This window comes from Thermobia domestica, chromosome 6 (assembly GCF_964235325.1).
Source record: "Thermobia domestica chromosome 6, izTheDome1.hap1.1, whole genome shotgun sequence".
Lineage (NCBI taxonomy): Eukaryota > Metazoa > Arthropoda > Insecta > Zygentoma > Lepismatidae > Thermobia > Thermobia domestica.
In genome coordinates, this window is record NC_137459.1 from 35,000,673 (window position 1) to 35,027,522 (window position 26,850).

Genomic DNA, 26,850 nt, shown 5'->3' on the forward strand with positions numbered 1-26,850 from the left:
GCTATATAGTCATTGTAAAAACTAATTAGTTTCACTAATTATAATAGACGTTCAGTAAAGTGTGTCACCAGACTAAAAAGATTGACAACCACATATCTAGATGCTTGGTAAGAGTATAAACTACAAAGGTATAAATAAATATTTAATACACATTCAAGTGTAATTAAACTGTAATTGAATAGATATAGTGCGCTATGTACCAAATTGATTTCATTTTGGTTCTTGACAGTCATGTTAGTTCTTTAGTACATTAATACAATTAGAACACACATCATTAAAATAATGAAGATAAGTGGGGGCAGGTCTTTAGAATTAGTTTAAAAAATCAGCCTGAAAATCTGGCATAATTCAGAAAAATATAGCATAATTCAGGTTCGTGTTTGGCATCATCTAGAATCTCGAGTGTGGCAACCCTGATCAGAATTGGCGACAGAAAGTAGAGGGGCGAAAAGGATAAATGTGAATCATCCGATTGAAGTTAATATCGTGCAATTCATGGTGCAAATATGAAACAAGGTTTTAGCGCATGATTACATTGCAGATTTGAAAGTTTAGTTAGTGGGGTATTGGCGTACAAAACAGGTGAGCTGTAACTTCGGTGACTTTGTAATGAATCGGTATTTGACGAAATTAGTTCGTAGCGTAGTTCCTTGTGGTGGTGGATTTAATGCAAAATTATGTAATCGTCATACACAAAGAATAGAACGGATTTCGACGACTGTGGGATTGACTTGGTCTCGGAGCCGTGTTCTCAGAAGAAAATTACCGTGGTTGCAATTTGGTAAGTTCTTATTCCGGATAGCTTACCACAGATCTAAAGAAGCAGCGGCTTTCTGTTAATGTATGCTAACTGAAGTTGCCGCGTTTTCAAGATAATGGGATGGGAGCGATAATAAGTTGCGGACCACGTTTAATAAGAGGTGAATCATTATGGTTTTAATAAGCGTTAATTGTTATGTGCATTGTAGCTACTTGGCAATTTTCAGTAGTTATATAATTGTGTTTCCGCATGATTCAGATTTTTTTTTTTTTTTTTTTTTTTTTATAAACATGACATATTGAAGATAATAGTTTAACCTATCATAAGAGAGGCCACTGTTCAATTACAAATATGTAATTAAAACAGTTAGAAATACAATATAAACATATATTGTTTCGGCCAAAGAAATGTGTAGTATTAAGTAATGATTGAAAAGTTATGTAGGCTATGTTTTTCATGCACTAATTCTTGCAGGTTGTAGTTATTTGACTTTAATTTTTGTGGTTTGCAAATCAGCACTTCTGATTGCACAATTTTCAAAATTTTACTAACGAAATCTGCTAGTTCACGGAGAAAGATGGTATAAAAATAATTTGTAACCTTATCTTACCTTAATTATGTGACTGAATGATTTGACACAATTGTGCAATGCATGATATATAAGACGAAGTATCAGTACGTGATTACATTGCAGCTTTAAAAGTTCATGTAGCGAGATTTTTTGTGCAAAAAAGTAGGTGATATGTAAGGTTGGTGGCTTGTAGTGTATTCGGTATTTCACGGAATTAGCTCGTAGTGTAGTTTGTGGTGGAGGATTTAGTGTGGGGATGAGGAGCTATAGAATCGATCAGATTGAATTGATTTCGAATACATGGTGGTTGCAATTCGGTAAGTTCTTACCCGGATAACTCAAACATAAATATAGGGAGGCAGTAGCTTTATTAGTAGTATTATTATTTTATTAGTGAAGATTTACAATATAAATCCCATCAACAATTCCGTGCAGATTAAGCTTAGGCACATCTTTCGAAATAATTGTTGAAAAATGATAATACTTGCACTTGTCTTTATTAATGATCTGCAAAATATTTATACTGGACAATACAACAATACTCCACATAGCATAGATGAAATTCAGTGGGGACGCCAGAAGTAATTGCTCCAAAATTACAGTTCTTTACGATTTGCGTGTAAAAGCAGGTTCCGGACATATAGCATAAAAACTACAGTGTACAAAGTACAAAGCAACCTGTCGTTAGGTAGCCATTGAAAAGCATGAACGCTATCTAACCGAGCTACGCAGGAAAAATTAATGGGTCCGCGCGGAGCACGTCCTATAGGAGTAGGCTCGTTAACGATGGTGGGTATTCGTGTATTAAAGATGGTTAAAACATGCGAGTTTTGAGAGTGATACCAGCTCTTATAGCACTTATAATGGTTTCACACTACAAACGCTACACATGTAAGCATAAAATACAGTTTTTATACACTACAGGAATACTTTGCGCGGGGAAATAGTATTTAGTACAGTCATCTTTCGTATGTACTCACTCACTTTAATCGTCGTAAGGCGCTGGTAATGATTTTAAACTAATAACCCTACATTTGTAAACAAAAAATACTACTGTAAGATTTACTAGTTAATTTTGTTGCCTGCTGAAATTTGTTTCGTATAAACGTGTCTTTCAGAGCAGAGTATTGAATTCTACATGTAAACTTTGGAAAATGTAGTGTGCCTATAAACTTGACCAGCACTAACAATTCATTACCTATACCGTGCATTTTTATCATTATCGAGAAATAATGCCTTCAAAGACTGTATTTTATATCCGGTAAAGCATTCTTCGCTACAGGTTAACTTTACAAAGGCATAACCTTTGAGTATAATGCGGCGTTTTATGAAGAAAGAAAAAAAATACTATAAGTAAGAATATTGTCTATTGCGGTTCAAGGCAGGGCGAAACTGGTATTGCCGGACGGTTGTGCATCCGTAGTGGACGGTGCGAATGGATTGTAGACATGTGTAAACGGAAACCAATTCGAAAAACTTGCACTAACGTTTAATAGGTAGTCACTGCAGCTTAGCATTGTAGTATAATTGCACTTTTTCACAATATTTGTATGTTTACAAGTAACTTACCTGTTTCCCGTCTGCGTAGACAACTTTCTTTAATGTTACTCATCGTATTTTCAATTAACACACTGTACCTTGGAGACTTAAACACCTGCGTAGTCAAACATATGAAAGAGTGCAGTCTTTTTATTATTATTTTTATGAAAGTTTAGATCGTACACGTTCATTTATTATTTTTCTTTCTCTAATACATATTTAAATATCTCCTCACAGTTGCTCAACCGCTGCGTTTCCTAGCAATATTGAGTGAATAAGTTACTTTTACCAACTGTGGAAGGGATCTGGCCAATGCTAGCTACGATTTGCAGCGGTTAGGTGTTCTATTTACATTGTATCATATGTGGCCTTTTATCGACAGCGTAGAAAAAACTACAAGCAAGTGAAAAGGGTAATAGCTGATCCGCAACGGTCGAGCAACTATTATTCCAATTGCGAGGATAAAATAACTCATAATTAGAGTGTGTGGGTTTCCGATAGGATAGTATGAAGTAGAATGAAATCCGCAGTTTTCGATATTGGGAGGGGGAGGGGGGAGAATTGCATTTTTGTTGAGTGTTAATGTCACTGATATATGTATTACGTTTCTTTATGAACCGTATTTTTCTAATAGTTATACAGTTTCAGTTTCGTTATATAATTAAGACTAAATACGTAAACATGACAGACGAAAGAAATGAGGATTATGAAACAATGTTATTGTTAAGTTGTAAATACTGCACAAGAAAAAGTAATACCAAACACATTATAAAATGTCCGGTGTTTTTTCAAATAACAGATTTGAAATTTATTTGAATTATTAAATGTAAGGCACTGCTTTGTAATTTATTTGAATTAATGTCTTGTGTAATTTGTGGATGTTGCACTCCAAAAGACCTTTCTGTCAATTTTGTACTTTCAGGCAGGTTTCCTGTTCTTATTTCTTTTATTTCTTTCAAAATATCATTATGCTCAATAACCAACTAATAACATTTCGTACTATATATTCTTTTAGTACACCTTTTATTAACCCTTTCACGCTTATCTTATAATTTTATACACTCCTGGTCACAAACGTAGACGGCCTTCCAAGTTTCTTCTTGAAAAAGATCCGTTCCAATTTCCACAGATCTATAGACAGGAGATCTGTTTTCCGTACAGAGCAACACGAATGACGTAAGAATAGACCAGATAACCTAGCAAGTATATAACTGGGATATTGGATGGTACAAAGTCCAAGCCTGTTCCGAGTACAAGATTAGAAAGACATGATCAGAAAAAGGCAGAGGTTTTTAAAAATAGTGCTTTTCATGGAACAGATAATGTTTTTATGAAATCAGCTTTTCGCGCACCTTGTTCCACATTTTACGCTATTGGTCAGTTACATGGAACCAAAGCGTGATGTTTGCAATCTATATAACCAGTGCTTCAACTGACCTAGGAGCCAGCTCTGAAAACCAAGTGCCATAATATTACAGACCAATTTGACACATTGGCTTAGATGTTTTGGCCTTGAATTATCTAGACGCTAGCCTCATATTTCCAGTCGATTTGGCCCCCGAGATTTTTCTAGCTCCAATATAGTCATTCTCAGATTTCAGTGTAGATATTAAGGTACCATTGGAATTTATCCAGTAATTTCGGAGACTGTCTCTACCTTGCAGGCAATTTGCAAACTAACCAAAGGCTGGAGGAGCAACTAGTTATGTAACATAGATTAGTAGAGTTCCAAAGTATGCAAAATATACAAAACATCTAATTTTATCCATCAATTGAATATCACGTATGAAACTTTACCATAAAGATTTAAGGTAAGGTTAGAAATTGGCCCAGGCTTCATAGGATCATAGTCACATTTAGAATTACAATATAAACATCCTACTGACTACAGAGTTTGCAGTTGCGTCTATACGTCTTTGAGTTTTGCTATTCTTTATTGTAAGGCAATTGTTCTTACACACTTTCAAATATTTTCACAACACAGTTTTTGAGGTCATCCGAATTCAGAAGAATTACGTAAAAAATCGAGTTCCTAGCTGGTCGCATGTGCATTAAGATGAGCATGAAAAGCATTCTCTTACCCTCTTCTTTTAGGAGATATATTTCATCTAGTTTTTCGAGAATCAGTACCTCCCTGTCCCTGTATCCTCTTTCTACATGTTTGACTTGGTAGGAATCTACTGTCCGGCGTTGAGAACTGAGACAGTCACTTACACGGATGAACAAGAGAGGTCAGATGTATTTAAATAGTAGGCTTTTTTCAAATTTTATAAGAATAGAGATATATTCGTGAACTGAGTCTTGTTTTGGTGTATGTGAAGGTTAAAAAGAGTAGAGACGGAAAGCGAAATTCCAGTGAAGCAGTAAGTTACAGTATCAGTGTTATTAACTATAATAAGGTAAATGTTTTATTTTACTTTAAGTGGATAGTAATTTTGGTTTTGTATATTTATTGTACTGATACCATCGTCGAGGGAACGTTAATGCGAAGAAACTTGAGAATTGCTACTACATATTTTCCGAAAGCTACATGTTCAAATTTTAATGTTTTGCCGACGATGGTATCAGTCTTAAAAGATAACCGAAATACAAGAAAAAATACGTCGCACTTGCGGTAAATATTTTATTTTACTTTGTTATACATTAATATTCTATTGCGTACAAGAAAATGAATACCTAAACTTTTTTTTTTTTTTTTTTTTTATTATTACAAACCATAATTTAGTTCTAAATTATATGATATCAAAGTAATTTTTTTTTGCTTTATTATTACAGGAGCAGGAATAAAGATGGCGCCCATATCTAAGGAGGTAGACGAGTTAATTGCCAAGAATAATGTGATGATCTTCAGTAAAACAACATGCCCATTTTGTACTAAGGTTAGTGATGCTTAAGATAATAGCTCAGCATGTTTGATGCATAGATTTCTCTTACGATGTCAGATGAGGCTACAATTAAGTACGACACGAACTCTTGTCCGGTATGTTCACACGATACAGGATTTGATTCACTGAGTGACTCAGTCTTAATTGCGCCTTTAGCGAATTAAACAAACGATAATTCTTTGACTTGTTAATTAATTACTACTGGAAGACTTTTCACGCACGTCAGCTCACAATGCAAGTTTTTCATAATTTAATTAGTTTAATGACTGTCTTGAACTTTAAAACTTAGGTTTAGAACAAGCTTGGCTGTTCCCTGAAGAAGAAAAATAAATAAATAAACTTAGTTCAGAAAATGTAGTCAACTAGTTTTCAGCATTAGTGTATGCACTCTTGGACTTCAAAAGCCAGAAATGACATGCTTATGAAACGTCGGTAAGCTTCAATCAGAGTTTAATTAAGTAAAACATTTTTAAAATATGTACACATTAATTTATTTTCGCCTGTAATGTAACCGGAGATCTTGCGGGAAATTTTCCAGTAGGACGAGTAGCTATTTTCTTCTATATCCCGGGTTAACTTGGATAGGGTCGATATTGATACTCTGAACTTATTAAAGCCAGAACAAGTCCTGACTTATGATATCGTTCGGTGTTATAGCGAAAGTCTCGTTAAGCTTTACTGTTACTCTGTGACTTTTCGATTCCATTCCATTTTATGATGATCTTTTGGTTTTAATCAAAATATATTGTGCATTTTCTTTTAGGTATTTCCTTCTACTTGACAACTGTCTTTCCTTTTAGAAAACCAACAAGTTACTAGTTTCTACTTTGTCTGCATCATGACTAGACTGCATGTCAGGGAAACAAAATAAGACTTAATACTCTCATGTATAGCGGCTTGTTTAAAGTTTATTGTGGTGGGGCTTTTTCGTGGCCCGTTTCAGGTCATCTTTGTAGCAAAAAATATTGTTTTGTTTTCAGTAAGAGACGAACATTTTTACTTCTCACTTCTAATAAACTTTTGAATTTCCTGCGTCCGAAGCCGCTTCTTTCATATGTATTGGCCAGAAAGCAACGAATTTTGCAACGTGTGCTTCAAAATTCAAAGCACTGAGAGCTTGTAAAGTAGTTCGAACAAAGAAATCCAAAAGCGAAAATGTAGAATCAATTAGTTGGCAATAAAATACTGAAACTGGGATAATAGATACTATAAGCACTTTCGCTAAAGGTTTATCAGATTGAGAGGGAAAGTAGGGAAAAGGAAAGAAACAAAAAAAGAAAAATAATAATAATAAACAAGAATAAAGGAGTTACGGAACATACAAATGGACACACATTGGAATTCATGGTCCCGTGGCAGTTATCAGGCAGAAAATAAGTAGAGTTAAGATGAGAATTTCTGGGACGATTGGATCGATATGAGTGCAGAAGAGCGAATGAATGATAAAGAACAATTCATCTATCTATAGGTATAAAAATGAAAGTAACAGCGTTTGTCCTCGAACTTCTAGACCAATTTTTACGATTTTTGCCACCTAACTTAATGTTTCTTAGATTAGATTTGTATCATTTTACTTTGATTAAGATGCATATCGTAAGGGGGGAGCAGGAGGTCAAAATTTATGCAATTTAGTAGCTGACGATTCTGTCAATTTAGGAAGATGAAACGTATATAATATTCTTCCTTTAGAATAAGCAGACCCATGTTTCAACGTTTTTGAAAATTTCCGTTTTAAGGGGTGGGGGGTAGGGGCCAACTACATATAAAAATGGCTATATGAAATATGTACGTAAGTGTGTTCCACCATAACTGTGGAACACATCTAGTAATTTCAACCATATTTGGAACACAAATAACTTATAATCTAAAACGAAATATTGTGGGAAAGGAGCACGGGTAAAAAATTACCCGTAGTAGTGTCGAATCAATAGTTTTCGGGATCGTTGAGATGGACAGTGACACTTCCGATGCCGAAGTGAAGTTCAGCCCACATCCTCCCTAGATGTGAGAAGGGATGAAATATAAATTGTCCAAAATGACTGTGATTAGAATCGAATCCATAGTTTTTTGGATCGGGAAATTGGCTGACCTGTCTGAAATTACTTTCACAATATTCTACTGGAATCAAATTTAGCTTTGTTTGTATCGTGTCGCTTTAATTAAAGGACGTGTCCTAATGGGGAAGGGGAGGAATTTATGCCCAAAATTGAATATCTTATGAGTTTATCATTTCAGTTTCTTTGAGATGCGTATTCTAAGATGGGAAAAGGGTTCAAATATTTTCTCCCCGTGCGAAGAACGGGCATTTCTGCTGGGTAGATGTTGACTCCTTGGCGATTTACAAGGCCAACATGTATATGTTAAAATGCTAGGTTTATATGTTTTTCCCCAATTCTTTCGACAATGAGATCTCGAAAACTGCAAGTGCTAGAAACGTGCCATTTTCATTGGTGGATTCCAAGTTTTATGTAGATTGTCCAGTTTTCATTCAAATTTTCAAAAACTGTGTCGTTATTGTTCTATTCAACATTTTAGGGGCCGTTTTGAGCCCATAAGATTAACATTGTTGCAGGCCGAAACTACAGTGTTAGGCAACCAGCAGAGAAGATACGTATGGCGGGTTGACGGACATTGTAGGCGTTTTAAATCTGAATGGCAAAACTTACTGCATGCTGGAAACTTCAAAGGCCTCAAGAGACGCAATGAGGCGCACTAGGACGGATATTGATTTTTAGGGAGGAAAAAAAAAAAAACTTGATATCGTGTTACTTCTACAAATTTGCTACAAACTCACTCCAACATTTATACATAGCAATTCACTTCCTTTGTGAGTCTCCTATCCTTTACTTGTGTGACTAAGGAGACATGCACAGTGGGAAGGAGATTCATGGTCATAACAGAACGATGCTCTGAGTAGACAGCGCAGGTTCAGATAGTCTATATATTAAAATGCTAGGGTTATATGTTTGTCTCCAATCCTTTCGACAATGAGATCTCGAAAACCACAAGTGCTAGAAACGTGACGTTTTCACTGGTCGATTCTAAATTTTGTGTAGATTGTCCAGTTCTAACTGAATATTTAAAAGAGAGAGAGAAGAAAAAACGTGTCTGTTATTTGTTTATTACATTTTTAGGAGTACATTGGAAGTGTTGAAACTTTATAAAAGTAAAGCATCATATCCAAAGAGTTATACATTCCAACACAACATAGTTGTATACAGGGGTTGTATGTTAGGCGTTTGATTCATGGCCAAATGATAATGAAAAACGAAGGATTTCTCCAGTCTAAGATGAGTCTTTGTTTGGAGTGTTTTGCCTAATGAACACCATATATCACTGACATTATAATTAATTGTGTATCTGATGTATTTGCTTATTACATACCGCATGCAAAAAGAAAGAAAACACTGATCATACATGAATTAGGAACTCAAACTCAACCTTGCAAACGGTGCGAGGTATTGAACAATTAATCGAAAAAGTCTCCCCTTTCTGGTATCCCTTGACGATTTTTATCAAGACTTCTTTCATTTGTGTCTGTAAAGGGACAGGTACAGACAGGGGTGTAGCCAAGGGGGGCCCATCGGGGCCAGGCCCCCCCAAATGACCAGCTTGTAAAACATTATAGTAAAATTACCTCGCTTCATTCATTTAAAAGTAGCAAAGTTTATTGACAATTAATAATTTACGGTAAAATAGTATAGAGAAATATTGTTTTTCCATACCGATCGAAAAATAGTATAGTATCTCTTCCTTATACCGATCGAAAAATAGCATACTTTTTTGTGACAGCAGATTACTCAATTTACTGCGATTTATATTTGTCAGTTTGAAGACAAGCGTTTTAACAAGGTACTACAAATACAGCCCTAAAACAAAGGTACTAAACTGATTTGTGTTTTAAAAGACATAGGGGATGCCAATTTGGTGAGAAACAATGTTTTTATTCAATTTGGATTTCATTCGCTCTCTTTTTTATTTCTACTCAATGTAATAAAATAACAAAATAATAAGAACATTTATACAACTGGACGACATACTATACAAATAAGGTGTAATATCATTGGATGGCGTAGAAAAGCAGACAGTAACACTAGATATGATGCCGTTGATAGGTGGTTTTCTACCCCTTCCTTTGGTTCGACTATCGAAATATATTTCCTGCTGACTTAATTATTTTTTCGCAATTATTTCATAAATTTATTTAATGTAATTGTTATAATTTTATTCAAATTATTATATTTTTCTGTTATTCTGTTAGCAATTATTGTCCCATTTCCTCATTTATGCCTGTTATTATTTTATTTGAATGTCGAATAATTTAGAATTGTAATAAATATACATTATAATTAAAATATATTATGTTTTTTAGTCACTAATAATAAATAAATATTTTTGTCAGGAAACCGTAAAGAAATTGAAGTGAAATTTCAAAGGAAATCAATCTTGTGTAGATAAATTCTGTATACAAAGTCTTAAATTTAAATATAAAGGTAGCCAAGAAAAGTTTTGTTGCTTTTTCACCCACCACCTTCGAACATCGATATGTCACCTAACTTGGAAGATCAAAAATAGTCCCCATCAGCATCGATGACCTTCTGAAAACGTTCTGGAAGGCCATTGAATCCATCGCGGTAGAACTTGGGTGGGCCGTGAAACGAAGAAGGTATCAGGTGCATTTTGGACTTCTACTAGGGATTTGAACTGGCGTCCTCTAAGGTGATTGTTCAAAGAATGGATCAGGTGATAATCGGACGGTACAATACCCGGGGAATATAATGGTTGCAATATTGTTTCCCATCCAAGGGGGAGAATGGTGTCCTGAGTCACCCTAGCCACGTAGGACTTAGCGTTGTTCCGTAAACGAGAACCCATTTGTAATTCAGAAGTGATGGCTCCAGAGTTTTGAGTTTTTGTTGAGCACAGCTCAACTGCTGGCACTACACACTTGCATTGATATTCTGACCGGCTGGTAGCAGTTCCCGAGGCACGATGCACCAAACACACAGAAGGGCCTTCTTCTGGTACAGTGCTGGTTTTAGCTGTTTTAAAATCGGTTCATGGGATGCTAACCAATGATGACGGCGCCGTGGAGCTTTGTATAGGACCCACTTTTTACCACATGTCAACACCCTGTCCAGAAATGGCTCCGAAACAGTAAATAAACACAGGCGACTGCTGCGTTGCCTTCTGGCCCGGAGTCAAAACATGAGACCCATCGACCCAACTTGTATTGCTTTCCAAGTTGATGGATGTGTTGCCGGATGGTTTCTCCACACACTGAATTGTAGTCCCAGTTCCTCTTTGTACATGTGTTGGTCTTGTGGCACGTTGTGTTTTCGGGTGTTTCGTCATAGTCCTTAAACTTTTAAACCATCGCTACAATGTCCGCGTCGTCACGATACCCTCACCAAAGGCCTAGCATATCTTCTGTCCCGCTACAGCGGCGTTTTCGGGTGAGCTTTGTATAGGACCCACTTTTTACCACATGTCAACACCCTGTCCAGAAATGGCTCCGAAACAGTAAATAAACAAAGGCGACTGCCGCGTTGCCTTCTGGCCCAGAGTCAAAATATGTGAGACCCATTGACCCAACTTGTAGTGCTTCACAAGTTGATGGATGTGCTGCCGAATGGTTTCTCCACACACTGAATTGTACTCCCAGTTCCTCTTTGTACATGTGTTGGTCTTCTGGGACGTGGTGTTTTCGGGTGTTTCGTCATAGTCCTTAAACTTTTAAACCATCGCTACAATGTCCGCGTCGTCACGATACCCTCACCAAAGGCCTAGCATATCTTCTGTCCCGCTACAGCGGCGTTTGACCTCTATTTGAACTCGTTCAGCATACATACTCTTATGACGCTCTGTGGATGTCCCATGTTCCCTCTGTCTTTACGCAAGTTCACGGTGTGTCTGAATTGCCACAACCAGGTAGTATGTTGGATATACCCACACCAACAACTGACGTTCGCCTTATCTCCACTCGCATTCAACTCACGGTGTGAGGTCCAATTGAACACAGACCTCCACGAAAAGGGACAGAACTTTCTTGGTTACCTTTATAGTTATGCACAAAAGTATAGTGTTTGGTCCCGGTCAGTAGTTCTTGATTAAGCATAATAAACACTATCTTGAATTTAATTTATGGATAATAATAATAATAAGCTAAAATATGCTTTTAGTTTTCCAGAAGGAAAACAAAATTTTCCTTTCTTTCAGGCCTCAAAAACACTAGCAGCAACACATTTTTTTTTGGCTTTGTACATTGTAACTGCTCCCCCTCAAAAACGACGGGCCCCTCCTACACAAACCTGCTGGCTACACCCCTGGGTACAGATGATGTGGGGAATGACAAGGAGATTCATGCTCATGTGTGAATGGTGCATTGTGTAGAACTAGTTACGTATAAAATGGGCGAAAAATTGAATGAAACATAATTGAGGAACAAAGTATGTTATGTATGAAAAGTAATTATAATTAAAATGATAAGATGCACTACAAAATTAAAGGTATATAGGAAAAATATTTGTTAGAAGCAGAAAAGAAATGCTTTATTGCTTTAGAAAAGAGGAGAGGGGGAATGGAGTTATGTAGTGGAACTGTATAGGCAGTTAAAACCAGGATGCTTTTTTCAAAAAGATGCTAATACGTTTTCCCACTTGTTTCTGACTGACATGGAAGAGTCTAGAGGAGGGATTTTTAAGGATACTTATGAGTAAAGTGTAGTCAAATCTGCTATTGTGGTAAGTTCTGTGATCTGGGATGAATAGATGAGGATTTGAGCGCTGCATAAGTATCAGTAATTGTTGATGCGAATTGAAATATTAAGATTTTTGCCTTTATAGAAGGTTGGAGAGTAGCTATATGTAAGAATATGAGTGAAGTTGTAAGAATCGCAATTACGATAATAGTATGTCATATTTGTGATGGAATGTTGGAAGGTCAAAAATGATATCTAATATAGGACGGGTTTTACATCTGAATTTCTGGCACTTCTCCGGAGGATGTTCGAAGTGACATTACAATTATGTCTGTAAAGGCTGGTATAGTATCATGAAGTAGAGGTTCGGTGTTAGAGAAAATGAAACTCCTATCTTTTGATGTCATCCCTCAATCTTAGCGTCGTTGAAGAGTTTCTAAACACATCCCCCAAATTACCAAACCTCAGCCCATAATTCTTAATCCATTTTCCATTTTGAACTGACAAGCGGTGGAGGTAAAATATAACTTCAATATTTAACACTAAAATGCCTTTTGTAATCAATATTTCGTAGATGAACGCAAGAAATGGTTGCTTAAGAGATGGCAGCACCTGCTTTCCTCCATCGTTTGCTGGTGTGGATTGTACTCTCAGTGGGATCCGAACCGAGAAAATCACGCACAGAAAGCACGTATGTTTAGTTACTTGGCACATAGGTCGACCAAATGTCTGCAATGGAAGTTCTCCATTGGGGGAAGGGGGTCAAGTAGAATCTTCTTGTAGGGAAAGCGAAAATCAGTAATAGAAACACGAATCTCAAAGTTGATCATCCATCTGGCGAATAGAGATCATGGTAGTTCTGTGATAGACATTTGCGTCTGATGCTAAAGGTCCCTTTTCTGTCTCTGGCCATGATAGTTTGTGATGAACTACACTGTGTATATGTGTAAATTGTGAAACTTGAGTAAAACGGAAAGAAACGTGACAGTATTACCATTACTCTGAAAAAGTCTCCTGTTCCCTCCACATACCATAATCAACGTTTCCTCTATTACACATTTTGCTAGTCATAACGATCTTCGTATCATCTTTGATTCTAAACTCACATTCTCTGACCGCATCTTAGAACTTAACTGACAACAGTTAAGAAATCAATCCGTATATCGTGGCTCCTTTTCCGATTCACTGAACTACGCACTGTGGCATCATTAGCAACATTCCATAAAACTCGAATAGTGCCGAAGATCGAATACTCCTCCCCCATATGGGCCATGGCAGTGTCTGCACATCTCTCTAGACGTGATTCTGTTATCAGTTTCTTATTGCTATAGTACATTTTCGTGTTCCCGCACTTGGAATATTACTGAAAGAGGAACTCTTGCGATATCTTACTATCCAAACTCCGGAAGTACGCAGAAATAACTCTCACCTGAATTTTCTTCATAAAATACTTAATGAAAATTTAAGATCGGAAACATTACTTCAGAAACTATCGTTATTTGTCCCTACCCGCATAACCCGAAATACCCACCTATTCCATCTTGCTCGTCTTAGGTTGGCAATTAAAGTTTTTTTTTTTTTTTTTTTTTTTTTACAGAATACCGAACTGTTCTAATCATTTAACAACAGATGTAGACATTTTTTTGAGTTACCAGGTGTTTGAAAGAGCAATTAAATGAGTTATGGCGAAATAATATTACTTTTGCAGTATTTGTTGACATGGTTTTGTTATTTTTTTTTTTCCTGTTTGTTAACATTTCCCTGTGTAAAATGGCAAAATTATTCTGTACTTGGGAATTTGTTCAATAAATAAATAGATAAATAGTCATAACTCGAGAATAAAATGTCGGATAAAAGGGAATGTCTATTATTTTTAGTCATGTATTACATTAATGCAGAATTAGATTTAGTACGAGGGTGACTCCTTAAGAAACTGGAGGATTTCCTTTGGGTATTTTATCAAAAGCTGATTGAGGAAAATTAACATGTATTTTAGCCAGGACAACATGTATTAAGTACAATATTTCAACAATCAGGAACGGTGGTGATCCAATATTGTGAGAATATCGGGGACGTAGAGTTGCGGTCGCACTGGGACAAGAGTGGACTGCGATCAAAGAAGCCAGCAATAATCGTGCTGGGAATAGCTGTATGAACTTGGATCATCCAGTTGAATGGTCGTAGTCTAGCCAGCCAAAGGTTTTACGTAGGTTGTATCGCCGAGGAGTTCGAATTAGTAACCGAACATTGCTTAAATGTTAGGGACAACACTTCTAGGGTGTTTTGTAAAGCTTGGTTGTGTGATACGGAGGTAGTATGATAATAATATTACGTATCAAAAATTCTTGAAAGTACTGCTAAGAATAGTTTCTTCTGCATCCTCCCCTGTAGTTATGTGTGCTTAAATTTGCCTGAGAAGTGTATTTTATTATTTTGTAAAGTATGGTAATTTCTTATTTTCTTTATTTAGGTGAAGAATCTGTTTTCAGAGCTTGGTGTACCGTACTTCTCTCTGGAGTTAGATGTAGCAAGTGAGTATATATTTTTTGTCTGAATTTTATTAATTTCAACGTAGTGTAGGCATATTCATAGAATTCGAGTATTTTATTTGGATGTTGCTCTCTTGGGAAATTGTATTTGTTGCGGAAGTGGCTCATTAGCTTGTTATGCCAGTGGCGTTAGTCGCAATTTTTTTTTTCCCGTACTTCGAATTTTAAGCCTAAGTTTTTACATTACAAGATAGTAATTAATATTTGGTGATAATGAAGTTAATAGAATGTGTTATTTTAGTTTGTACCGAAGGAAGTGCTCCTTCTTTGCCAATAAGAATATAAGATAGATGGGAAATTTTTTATACGTATAGAGCCATATGACTTCTGAATCGACAAACTCATTTACTGAAACCGTATGTCGTGCCGGAGGTCCCGGATTCGAGTCGCGGTCCAGTTAGTCACTTTTTCACTCTTTGTATGTCATTTACTGAAGTTCAGATTCTACGATATCCTCAACTTCAAGCCCTCCTCGCTGATCTAGTGGGTGGTGCGTGCGCCTTTGATTTGCATGGTCCAGGGTTCGATTCCCGGCGGGAGAGCACAACAAATTTAATTTCATAATCATTCACTTTTTATTAATCACCCGTCTCCGTTAGTCTAAAGTCCTAACCGTGGGAAGTTAAGCTAAAAATGTCATTTTATTTCCTTTCTCAGCCTCAAAGTCGTTTTATAATAGTCGTCCTCTCATCTGCTCCCATCATAGAGAATTTGTCAAAATGCATTTATACCAAATTCCGTGCTAACCACTTCCGCCTATGCCCAAATGCGAAGCCAACACTCTACTATTTGAACTACTTAAGAGCGAAAACTCATCGTTAGTCATATAAGGAAACTGGTAGAGTAGTAGTTAACACAGTGGCATGATAAAACCGGAGAATCGGGTCAGGTCTGTGATAGTCACTTAATCTATCTTTCAAACTCAACCAAAAAGAATATAGTTTGAAAGCGTGTGATAAATATTCGGGAAAGACAAAATAAAACAAAGTACATTTCTGTTTTTTAGCTTGTAATTCGTTGGTACTTGTTATAGGTCACTTACATGAAAACTTTTGCTTTTACAGATAATGGAGACGACATAAAAGAAGTTCTGATAAGAAAAACTGGGCAGAAAACTGTCCCCAACGTTTTTATTAGAGGTGTACACATTGGAGGCTGTGATGATACGTTCAGAGCTCACTCAGAAGGAAAGCTTATGACTTACATCCAAGGGACTGAAGCTAATTACCAGTATGATCTGGTTGTTATCGGAGGCGGCTCTGGTGGATTGGCTGCTGCAAAGGTATGTAGTAAACATGTAAATATAATACAGCATGTCGTAAATGTGAATGAGGCCTGATTTTTGCTTATACAAATTAAGATACGCGCACTTACCAGTTGAAATGTTTCAGAAGAAAGGCATATACAAAGGCAGATCAATAAATAACTCACAATTTTTTCACGTGGTATTGTACTGATCTGCGTCGACAACATTTAAAAATAAGTACTTTGAAATCCCCTCTGTATTCGGCATTTGATTGATCAGGTGTATATCTAGCGGCAGAAGCATGAAGATTGCGCGTGTATTACAGTCGTCTACTTACGGAGAGCAGAGAGGTGTTATGTTCATGTGGGCAAAAGGACTAAATCCAAATGAAAGTGTTGTGTGTATGGGGAAGTCTGTATAGGCCATGTCAACATCTCTAGGTAGTGCAAATTATTTGAAGAGGGTTGTGTGAACCTTGCGAATTTGTCATGTGCCGTTCATCCAATAGCATCATTAAATGAACAAATATCGGTTCATGTGAATTGTCAGTTCTCATCCCTACTTACATCCTTTTGTTTTGAGTAATACTATGGTAATTTGTAGAAATTTGTAAGTCAATTTCTGAGCTAATCGAACTGACACTCCATCCCTGCACACTGCAGTAGTTCACATATCACTTGAAACTGTCCATTTCGTTGAATATAGCCTCGCTGCTAGCAAAGGACATAAATGCAAATCCATCAAACAATAACCGCGGGACAAATTTCATTTTTATTCTTCATACTTAAAAAATATTGCAGGGTTCCACATGCGCTCCCAACACCGCGTGCTAGCTCTAAACACACTTCAGACGACAACCACGAAAAAGACGTCATCAACCATTGCCAACGATTGGCAAGTGACGAAGATTCAACTAGTCAGCAATATTTCTGGGTAAAAGGAGCCAGAACACCACAGAAGGCATCCATTTCCATCGATTGATTATTCTGTAGAACACCATTCTGTAGAACATTGGTCTCTGATAGCTCCCTGTACTAGGACATCTGGTCTCTGAAAACATCTCACCACTCCTAGAACGCCTGGTCTCTGAGAGATACTTACCTATACCTTGGCCACAAGAGCCTTAGTTTCTGTCGCCCTAAGGCGTTTGGTGATTGGACTCTTACAAATTCACCAGCAGACCACCAAGATATCTAGAGGAACTTACATTTTATGTGTAATATTTATTAACATATATAAAAAGAAACTTATAATAAAAGGTTAATACAGGGCTCATAGCGAGTCACTTTTTTCAAGTTGGTCACTAAAAGTTACTTTTTTGGGCGGAAGGTAAAGTGACTTTTTCATGTGATTTGTTTTGCATTGGCAGTTTTCTAAGAAAAATATAAAAATAAATGGAAAAAGGCAGAAACTTGTTACTCATTACTTTTCTGAAAGCTTCAGTTCTTGCTGCCACATGTAAAACAGTGAGCTGAATTCTCACTTCAGCTTTTATTTTTCCTAAAGCACAGTGAATTGTTGGTGGATGCTTAAGCTCTCAAGGTGGGGTAGAGAACCCTTCAGTGTCTGTTCTTTCTTCTATCATAATAGTCTTTTAGTTTTCTCTCGTAATAGTTAACGCTCCATTCATCTGTGTGTGTGTTCTGCTTCTTGTAAGTTCTTCTTAAGAGTAGAGGATGAATTTGAATATTTCATGGCTTGAGAACTCTCAGTGCTAAGTTCGATATAATGTCTGGGATGAAGAAATTCGGAAATAGGCCAGAACTGGTTCCATTTACTCAAAAGCTTCTGACATCTACTAAGTCTGCTTACCGTAACAACAAAGCATACTTAGAAAACCTAAGAAAGGAGGAAGCTTGAAAAGAAGAAAAAAGATGAAAGAAAACAACAAAGAGAGGTGATGGTGAAATTGACAAAGGAAAAAAGGGGCATGATGAGGTTTTGGTCACTTTTTCGTGTCCTTTTGGCCATTTTTGGTCACTCTTCAACTATTTACAAGAGACCAGACCACTATGAGCCCTGTGATTAGGAAGTCTAAATTCCCGCGTATCACTCTTTAGCTTTACCTTAAAAGATAGGATTTTACAATGTTAATCAATTTTTTTCATGTTAGGTGATTCGTAGTTTTTATTTTCAGGAAGCAAACACTTTCGGCAAAAAGGTAGCAGTGTGTGATTTTGTCAAACCATCTCCACAAGGAACTACGTGGGGACTTGGTGGCACTTGTGTTAACGTTGGCTGCATTCCCAAGAAGCTCATGCATCGAGCAGCGCTAATTGGAGAAGATATTAAGGATGCCGAACATTTCGGATGGCAGACTCCAGAGAAAGGTATGCTCTTTTGTCCTGGTGTATGTTAAGTAAGCAAGTTTCTGGTAGTGATATATGTAAATTCACGGAAGGATCGCCGGATTTTCATCTTACCTTTTGTGACTAGATGGTTGTAGCCACGAGAGAACAGAAGAGCTCTGTGAACGTTTACTCAGCTGCGAATGGTATTATTTTATTAAAGGTTTTGGATTATTTTTTCGACAGACATTTTTTTCAAATTTGCCAACATGTTTGTGGCTAAAAGTTGAATTTACGTAGCATGATGTGGGCAAGATGGGTCTGCTGATAAGGAAAGCTGCTGGGCTTGTAGAAAGGGAGTAATGTAGAAATTTACTATTAAAAGGAAAAAAAAAAAATGTTCAAAAGCAGAAGTATTGAAAACTCGAGTGACCATGAGTAATTGAAAATTACACCAATTTGCACAAAATCAGAGTATAAATTAAGTTAATTTCGTCAACAAAGTTTTGCAAAACAACCACAAAACTTACTCTGAGAATTTTGACTCGCGGGGTGCAAAACAGCATTAAAAATTCCACAAAATTTCAAGATGTCAGATGCTTAGAAAACAACATGCTGAAACCATAAGATGATAAATTAACAGAGAATTCCAATTTCAACATCAGTAAGTTGTTGAATGCTATCTGAAAGCTGAAAGAAATAAGCTACCGTATAGCACGGAGCGAATGCTGGAATTGAATCAGGTATACGCTCCTCATACTGTATAATTTGGGTATGCATAGCTAAATGAGGAGAGCGACAATCTAGGCAGAGAAAAATTAAAATTCAGAATCTGAAATAAGAAGTTTTTGGCCTAAGATTAGCGCTTACAAATTTAGAGGATTCCGTTTGTAAACGATGTCAGTACCATGCAACCTGAGTTCGGGGCCACGAAACTAATAATCCAATATACCTAATATTATGTAAGATGAGTTGTGGCATCAATTGTAGTCAACTTGTTTCTTACTATTAGGAAGACTGTCCCCGACTTGTTTTACTATTAGGAAGAGGAATGGTTACACATAAGTTATTATATGAAACTCAAATCTCTTCAGAACAATAAAACAATTGAACAATTACTAGCAACGTAAATCAGGGCAATTATTATGTGGGTTAACGTTAACACTCAAAGTATGTTTTGTTTCTTTCTTATTAAAGTATAAAAATAAAGTTGTTGAAAATAGATGGTATTCAATCTAGAATGGACTTTCTCTAATCGCACCAGCCGTTTGAGCTCCATACTCGTAAAGAGCCTTGTGTTAAATGAAGAAGCAACGTTTTCAGTTTAGCAGGCAGTTTGGCGACTGGTGCATTCCGTATTAGCCTGTTCCCATCTTGTACGTTACGGCGCCGAGTTTAGGAGCACGAGCCATCTGTAACTCGGCGCAGTCATTAGCTGATGCTCTATTTTCTTTCTCCAAAATCAGTGCCTCACTATCCTTAATATTTTGCACTGGAAGCTGGAGAGCACTGCCAACGCTACCAGGCCTTTTGGAGTTCGTGCTCTGGAAATTTCGGATGACCTTGCCATCGAAGTCTCTCCTTTATATCAATTGGGTTTTCTACCTACATCCCTTGTTTTACATTCCTACAATCCTTGTTTTAAAGATTTTTTTTCTCTAATAAACAAAGAGGAAAAATTGAATGACTTGACCGGGACTTTAACCCGGAATTTTTGGCATGCCGTATCGATGCGTTACCCACTACGCGACGCAGTTCGCTTCTTAGAACACCCACACACTCACTCATGAAGTCAGTGTTCTCCACTTAGATCACATGGGTTGTACCACAGCCTAACTACTGGGACAATATATTTACTTCAGGGGTGAGAGTGAGAGGCTCTTCTGGGAAGCGAACTGGGTAGCATAGTGGTTAACGCATCGGCACGGCATGCCGAAGATCATGGATTCGAATACCGGTCCAGGCATTCATTTTTTCGCTCTTTCTATGTATTATTGAATTCGCACCTACAGAAGATCTGGTGTGAAAAAAAAAGTCGGTTGTTTCGTCCTTTCATTAACACATATGTTTGGATCAAAAGATTCTATATATTTCAGGCAAAAATTTTGTTGTAGGCCTTATATCAAAAGAACTACGTAGGTACACTCATATCCAAAATTGTCACATATCTATAACTGTCTTCTAGTAAGAATATAATTTGATAATGATTTTGCAGGATACTTTTAATATTGATACTATATGTATAATCGGGAAATGTATATTTGTCGTAAATTTCATAGGAAAAGTATTATAAATACGACGAAATGTTGCTAAATGGGCAAGGAAGTTTTATTTTCATTTCATTGTTCTTATTTACTGCTCTTTTGACATGAAATTTTCCATATACATGTCTTTGCTGATTATACACATGCCAACATGTTAAGAAATACCGGGCGAATTCGTTATCAAATTATATTCCTACAACAACATATCTATAGACATGCGACAGTAATTTTGGACATAACTGTACATACAGTGTAGTCAAACCCAAACTAACACTTAACTCAGTATGATGTGCTTATTCCGTTAAAAAAAAAAAAAAAAAAAAAAAAAAAAAAAAAAAAAAAAAAAAAAAAAAAAACTCTATTTAGAGGCCGTTCGAAAATTTTGTGGTCCTTGATCCAAAAACTGATTATTGGCCAATCTTTTGGTGCTTTTTTATCATTCCTAAAACTCTTGGCCAAGATAGCAATCGTTTGATCCATTTTTGAATCATTCCTAAAATTTTTGTTCCTGCATTTGTTTTCACGAATAATTTTCTTTCCAGTTCAACATAATTGGGATAAGATGGTAGAAGCAGTTCAACAACACATTAAATCTCTTAACTGGGGATACAGATCGTCACTACGAGAGAAAAACATTAAATATTATAACTCCTTCGCAGAATTTGAGGACAATCACACACTTAAAGTAAGTATTTCTATTTGCACATTATTTACACTTAGCTTATAGAGAAAAGAACACACAGTTTTCTAGTTATTCACTTACCACGGTTAAGGAAAAATCGTTAAAACCCTCTGAATGACCAGCTCCATCCGGTTTCAAATCATTATTATTATTAGTACACCGTAAGAGTATCATTCTCCACCACGGCAAGGTTTTGCTGAATTTTTCTGTGAAATTCTCACATCACAGGGCCAAAATACGAGTGTTTCTTAAACTCATTGTTTTTCAACAGCAATTCTCTGGTCAAGATACCAACCGAATAATATTAAGAGTAGACCAAAATTTTAACTGTCTATCTTGAGTAATACAAAATCCCAAATAGTTCTACAAAAACAACCATAAAGCTTTGTATTTTGTCTGAGTATTCTGCCTGAAGGCAAGTTCTAACCCATTTACTTAGCATAGCTATTAGAGCTACTTAGTACAACAGAGGGCAGTCTTTGTTTAAAATGGGAGCATGGAAATTTGAAGTTAAGGGACTGGGCTGAAGGAATAAATTGAGAACTAGAATTAGTTATATAACTTTCACAAGAACTGAGTAATTAGTTTCATTACTGCTATGCTTGTAAATGTGGGTTTGGTATTCCTTTAAAATTGAGTTTGGAATGTAGCATTATTACGAATAGCACGCTACAAGCACATCATTCTCTTGGAACACTTAGGCGTCGCTAATGGTAAAACATACATTATAAACCAAGTAGCATAAATAAACAACTCTTAGGTTGTACAGATAATAAAAATTACTATAACTTCCAAGCGACAAGTATTACATGCATCTCGATTTTAAAGTAAATTGTCATTGCTTCTCTAACGAACAAACTTTAATAAGAATGATTTTTAAACCAAACTACTGCTATCATACGTACTTCAACAATTTTTCGATTTTGTGTAACATGTTAACATCTTGAACATCAGGATTCAACGTTGGCCTTACAAGGTACTGACCGTAGTAGTTGGTCGCTGGAAGTTTAACTAAATGGAAACTTATATTGTAACTAGTTAACTACAAAAGTGATCTCATAAATTTTGTTAAGTTAAATAAAGGAATAAATTTAAAAAAATGAACGTTGGGGTACTTACAAATTAATTTTATTTCTTTTTCAGCTGACTGATAAGAAAGGTAAAGTTGAACAAGTAACTGCGTCCAACTTCATTATAGCTGTAGGTGGCCGTCCGCGCCTTCCGGACATTCCTGGCATAGAATATTGCATCACATCCGACGACCTATTTTCTCTCCCATATTGTCCAGGGAAAACACTCTTAGTAGGTGCATCATATATATCTTTGGAATGCGCTGGTTTCCTTGCGGGAATTGGTCTGGATTGTACAGTTATGGTGAGTACATGAAAATTTGAACATTGTATTTAGAACTAAAATTTCCTTTGCTTTGCGTAATTCAAAGCATTATTCTAGTATAACTTAAATGCAAAATATATAAATATAAAATATTTGTTTGTCTAAAGCAATACTTCGATTATTTCGTGTATAAACAGAAAACTTCCGGTATGATTGGTTGATACCATTGTTAATATAAGAGTTGAAATATATTATTATGTTGGTAAGGTGATGCATTTACAATCAATTGTTAGCAAAGGTGGTATTCAACGTGTAGTATGATGGTAGTTGTCAGATTTCGAATAGTATCCGTATTCTTTTGTTTTGCTTTCTGTATGTGTGGTTTCGGACTCGGATCACCAGCGGGGTACTATCATCATCATCATCATCATACGTATTCTACCATCATTGGCAGGTCGCTTTCTGCAACTGAGAAGTTTCCATACCCCACGGTCTTCCGCTTGCCTCTTTGTCTTCACGTACGATTTTTGTTTTGATATTGCCCATTAATTGTAGTCTCCTTCATCCCCTCCCTCTTTCCTGTAGCCATACCCTCTGGCACGTCCCTCATGATACAGTTTCTTCTTAGCCAATGTTCCAACCTGTTTCTCTTCCTCTTCTTAATAATATCTATTTTTTTTCTCTCCCATTATTTCTAACACCCTCTCATTCGTTTTCCGCTCGAACCAGCTAATTCTTTCCATTCTCCTCCACACTCACATTTCGAAAGCTTCCAGTCGTTTTAAATCATATTTACTAAGTGACATTTAAAAATCCAAGTAGTTGTTCCGGTTCGACTTGAAGCAGTAATCTTGTCTTTCTTGATGTTATATTTTATTTGATTAATTCAAGTAATTAATAACAGAACATTGCTCTTATAATTTTCAATTTCCGTGTGCGTAGGTTTTCTCGGGGTTCTCCTGTTTCCTTCCACTTTCTTCATTCCACCATTTCATTTCTCATCATCACAGTCTCCTTTCGCCCGCCCGGCATAACCGTGGGACGTAAATCTCAGATTTCATTTAATCTTTGACTTTCAGTTTTCTAATGATTTGATTATAATAAAGCAGGATTTCATTATAACCTTTTCTCTGTTATTTTTTCTTATATTACTATTCAGACACCATACTGTAGTTTCTTTCTTCGCTTCCAAATTCCAGTAACTAAGAGTAGCAAAGTAAAAGTGTAGCTGTTGGGAAGCGTGAAAGCTATAGATATAAAATGTTCCTGGTCATAGGTAACTTCGTCAGGTGATCGTGGTATTAATTTGAATAGGAAAACAGTTTGAACTCATTTTCCAATGCTATTCTTTCCTTGCAGGTGAGATCTATTTTACTCCGAGGGTTTGATCAACAGATGGCAGAGAAGGTTGGGAGCCATATGGCGAGTATTGGCATTAATTTTGTTCGTGGATGCGTGCCTGTTAAAATAGAGAAAATTCAAGATGGAACTCCAGGACTCTTAAGGGTAAGTTAAAGCATTGTGATTTGTCTCTGTTGATGCTTCATTTTCGGGAGAAACGACACGTAGCTTTTCCTCCCAGCTATTATTAGCATTTCGTAGTTATTTTAGCTTTGGCTGAAAGGAGTGTATGTTGATATAAAACAAACCTTAAACTTCCTTGCTACCTTTCATGGATATGACATACGTGCTTCGTGTGAAATGTAACTCAGATAATATTGTCGCAAATGAAACGTTCATTATCATAATTTTTTATAGAAATTTAAGCAGGAATAAGGAACACAAATTCTTTCAATACAGATTTGTTTGCTAGCTTAAAATCACTTCAGCAAACCAAATAAAAATGTTTATAGTAATTAATGTAGTTTATTTCCCAAGAAGTTTTTTTTTAGTAAGTTCGACATGAAACTTTTATTATTATTATTATTATTATTATTATTATTATTATTATTATTATTATTATTATTATTATACCATTGACTTTTGTCAACTGATTTCATACGTATATAATTTTTGTTTTGAAATGAGTGATAGGTTTGCTGATTCTTGAAAGAGATGGTGAAAAAGTAGGAGGAAACAAAAATATCAAGAAAAAAAATAAATAAAATAAACAGTGTTTGTTCACCGCAAAACTCTCAATCTTACGACTCGAGGTGGTTCAACAAAAGCAGTTTTTAAATGAGTACTCTTAATTCGTACAGTATACTAGTAAGTTTTCTTGGGCTGTCAACCAGGTGAAAATACTGACTTCTGACGCTTCAAATGCAAACATTGCACTCATCTTCAGAGATTGTTATCAAAAGACAGGAGATACGTGTGTGACTATGTAGAAGCGGAGCTATGAACAAGTGATGGCAACCTACTCTGACATAAGCTATATTCCAACCAAGCAAAGAAGTTTTCGTGTCTGCAGACCAAGAAAACTAAAGAACCAAGGTCCAATGATTATAAGCAGATGGTTAGCCTAGCAGATAAACAATTAGATGACGCCAGCGCGTCCGTATTTTAGAAAAGAGTCATCTTCACGCCCACACCGAGGATATCATAGTCGGAATTTAACGAGCCGTCTGCCACTTGCCACCGGATGTGAGTAACAAGATAAAAGTGGAAGCCAAACAGACTCTTTCTAGAGCGATTCTACCAAAATCTAACATAACCAGAGCAAAACGCGCTGCGCTTAAGTCACTTAGTGATAATCCAGACATAACAATATTGTCAGCTGACAAGGGTAATGCCTTAAAGACCCAACATCAACCGTTGAGAGGAAAACCAACTTGTTGCTGAAGAAGTTAGGACCTCCCGAAAATCTGTGCGCGAGTCTGTCCGTATACGGAAGCCAACCATCTCGAGTCTATGGTTTACCACAAAAGTTCACAAGAATGAATGGTGTACCTCTAAGGCCTATTGTCAAGCCCATAGGGAACCTAACGTATCGCCTCGCAAAGTACCTCATATCAATTTTAAATCCGTTAGTTAGAAACTCTGTACATCACTTTAAAAACTCCTCGGATTTTGTTAAGATCCAGAACCTCAAAATGAATCCAGACGATCTCCTGGTCAGTTTCGAGGTAGTTTCTTTATCCAAGAGAGTTCCTGTCAAGGATACTATGCGTCTGATACCAACTCACTTCAGCCGGAACTGACCTGATAGATGTTAATATGTACAAACGGATGGAGTAGCTATGGGGTCTCCTCTCTCTCCAGCCCTTGCCAACTTCGACATGAAATGCTTTGAACATGAACCTCTTGATGTAGCGGTTCTTAAGCCTTCCTGTTCCTTTAAATACGTTAATGATACTTTTGCTATCTGGCCACATGGAACTGAAACGCTGCAGGATTTATCTAGAATTTCTCAACTGTCGCCACCCTCAGATCAAATTCACCATGGAGTTGGAAGGGAATGAATGCCTCCTTTTTCTTGATATTCTTGTTTCGCCATAAACCTGAAGGAACATTAGGACACTGTATATAGGAAGCCGACAGACACAGATCTTTATCTCAATGCAAGTAGCTGTCACCACAAGTCACAACGTGTTTTAAACACCTTGGCCCATAGATAAGTTGTGTCAGTGACCAGGAAAGTTTACAAGAGGAACTCAGTCATTTTCGTTCAACGCTGCAAGAGAATGGCTACACTCAACATGGCCATAAAAAAAAGGTGTTACTTCCCAATACAAAGTGATAGAGAAAGTCTTGAGTGAGGATTATCTCTCCACTTCCGTATTATCTTTTATCGGCCACACCTCTAGTGAACTCAGCAGAATACTTGTCAGACATGGTACGAGTTATTCACAAACTTCCAGCCAACACCAGATCGTCATTCAAACGCTATAAGATTTTCTAAAATTTCTCAACAGTCGCCACCATCAGATCAAATCATTCACCATGGAATAGTAACGGAATGTATGCCTCCCTTTTCTTGATATTCTTGTTCACCGTAAACCTACAACTGCACCTGCACTTGCGTACTTCTGGGGTATATCGTATACCTTATGAATGTGGCAGATTATACATAGAGGAAACTGAACGCT

General features: G+C 36.6%; 1 protein-coding gene across 3 annotated transcripts in view; it reads left to right on the plus strand.

Annotated features, from left to right (window-relative positions):
- Positions 1-415: 415 nt before the first annotated feature.
- Positions 416-26,850, plus strand: part of LOC145687928 (thioredoxin reductase 1, cytoplasmic-like) — a 53,200-nt gene continuing 26,765 nt past the window's right edge. The window contains exons 1-8 of one of the 3 annotated variants that reach the window (XM_081761493.1): positions 416-582; positions 5,646-5,749; positions 14,926-14,986; positions 16,069-16,286; positions 18,388-18,580; positions 21,345-21,487; positions 22,628-22,858; positions 24,179-24,325. In XM_081761493.1, coding sequence (XP_081617619.1) covers positions 5,660-5,749; positions 14,926-14,986; positions 16,069-16,286; positions 18,388-18,580; positions 21,345-21,487; positions 22,628-22,858; positions 24,179-24,325 — 1,083 coding nt within the window. In that variant the 5' untranslated portion in view covers positions 416-582; positions 5,646-5,659. The other 2 variants (XM_081761490.1, XM_081761492.1) reach the window with 2 other exon arrangements.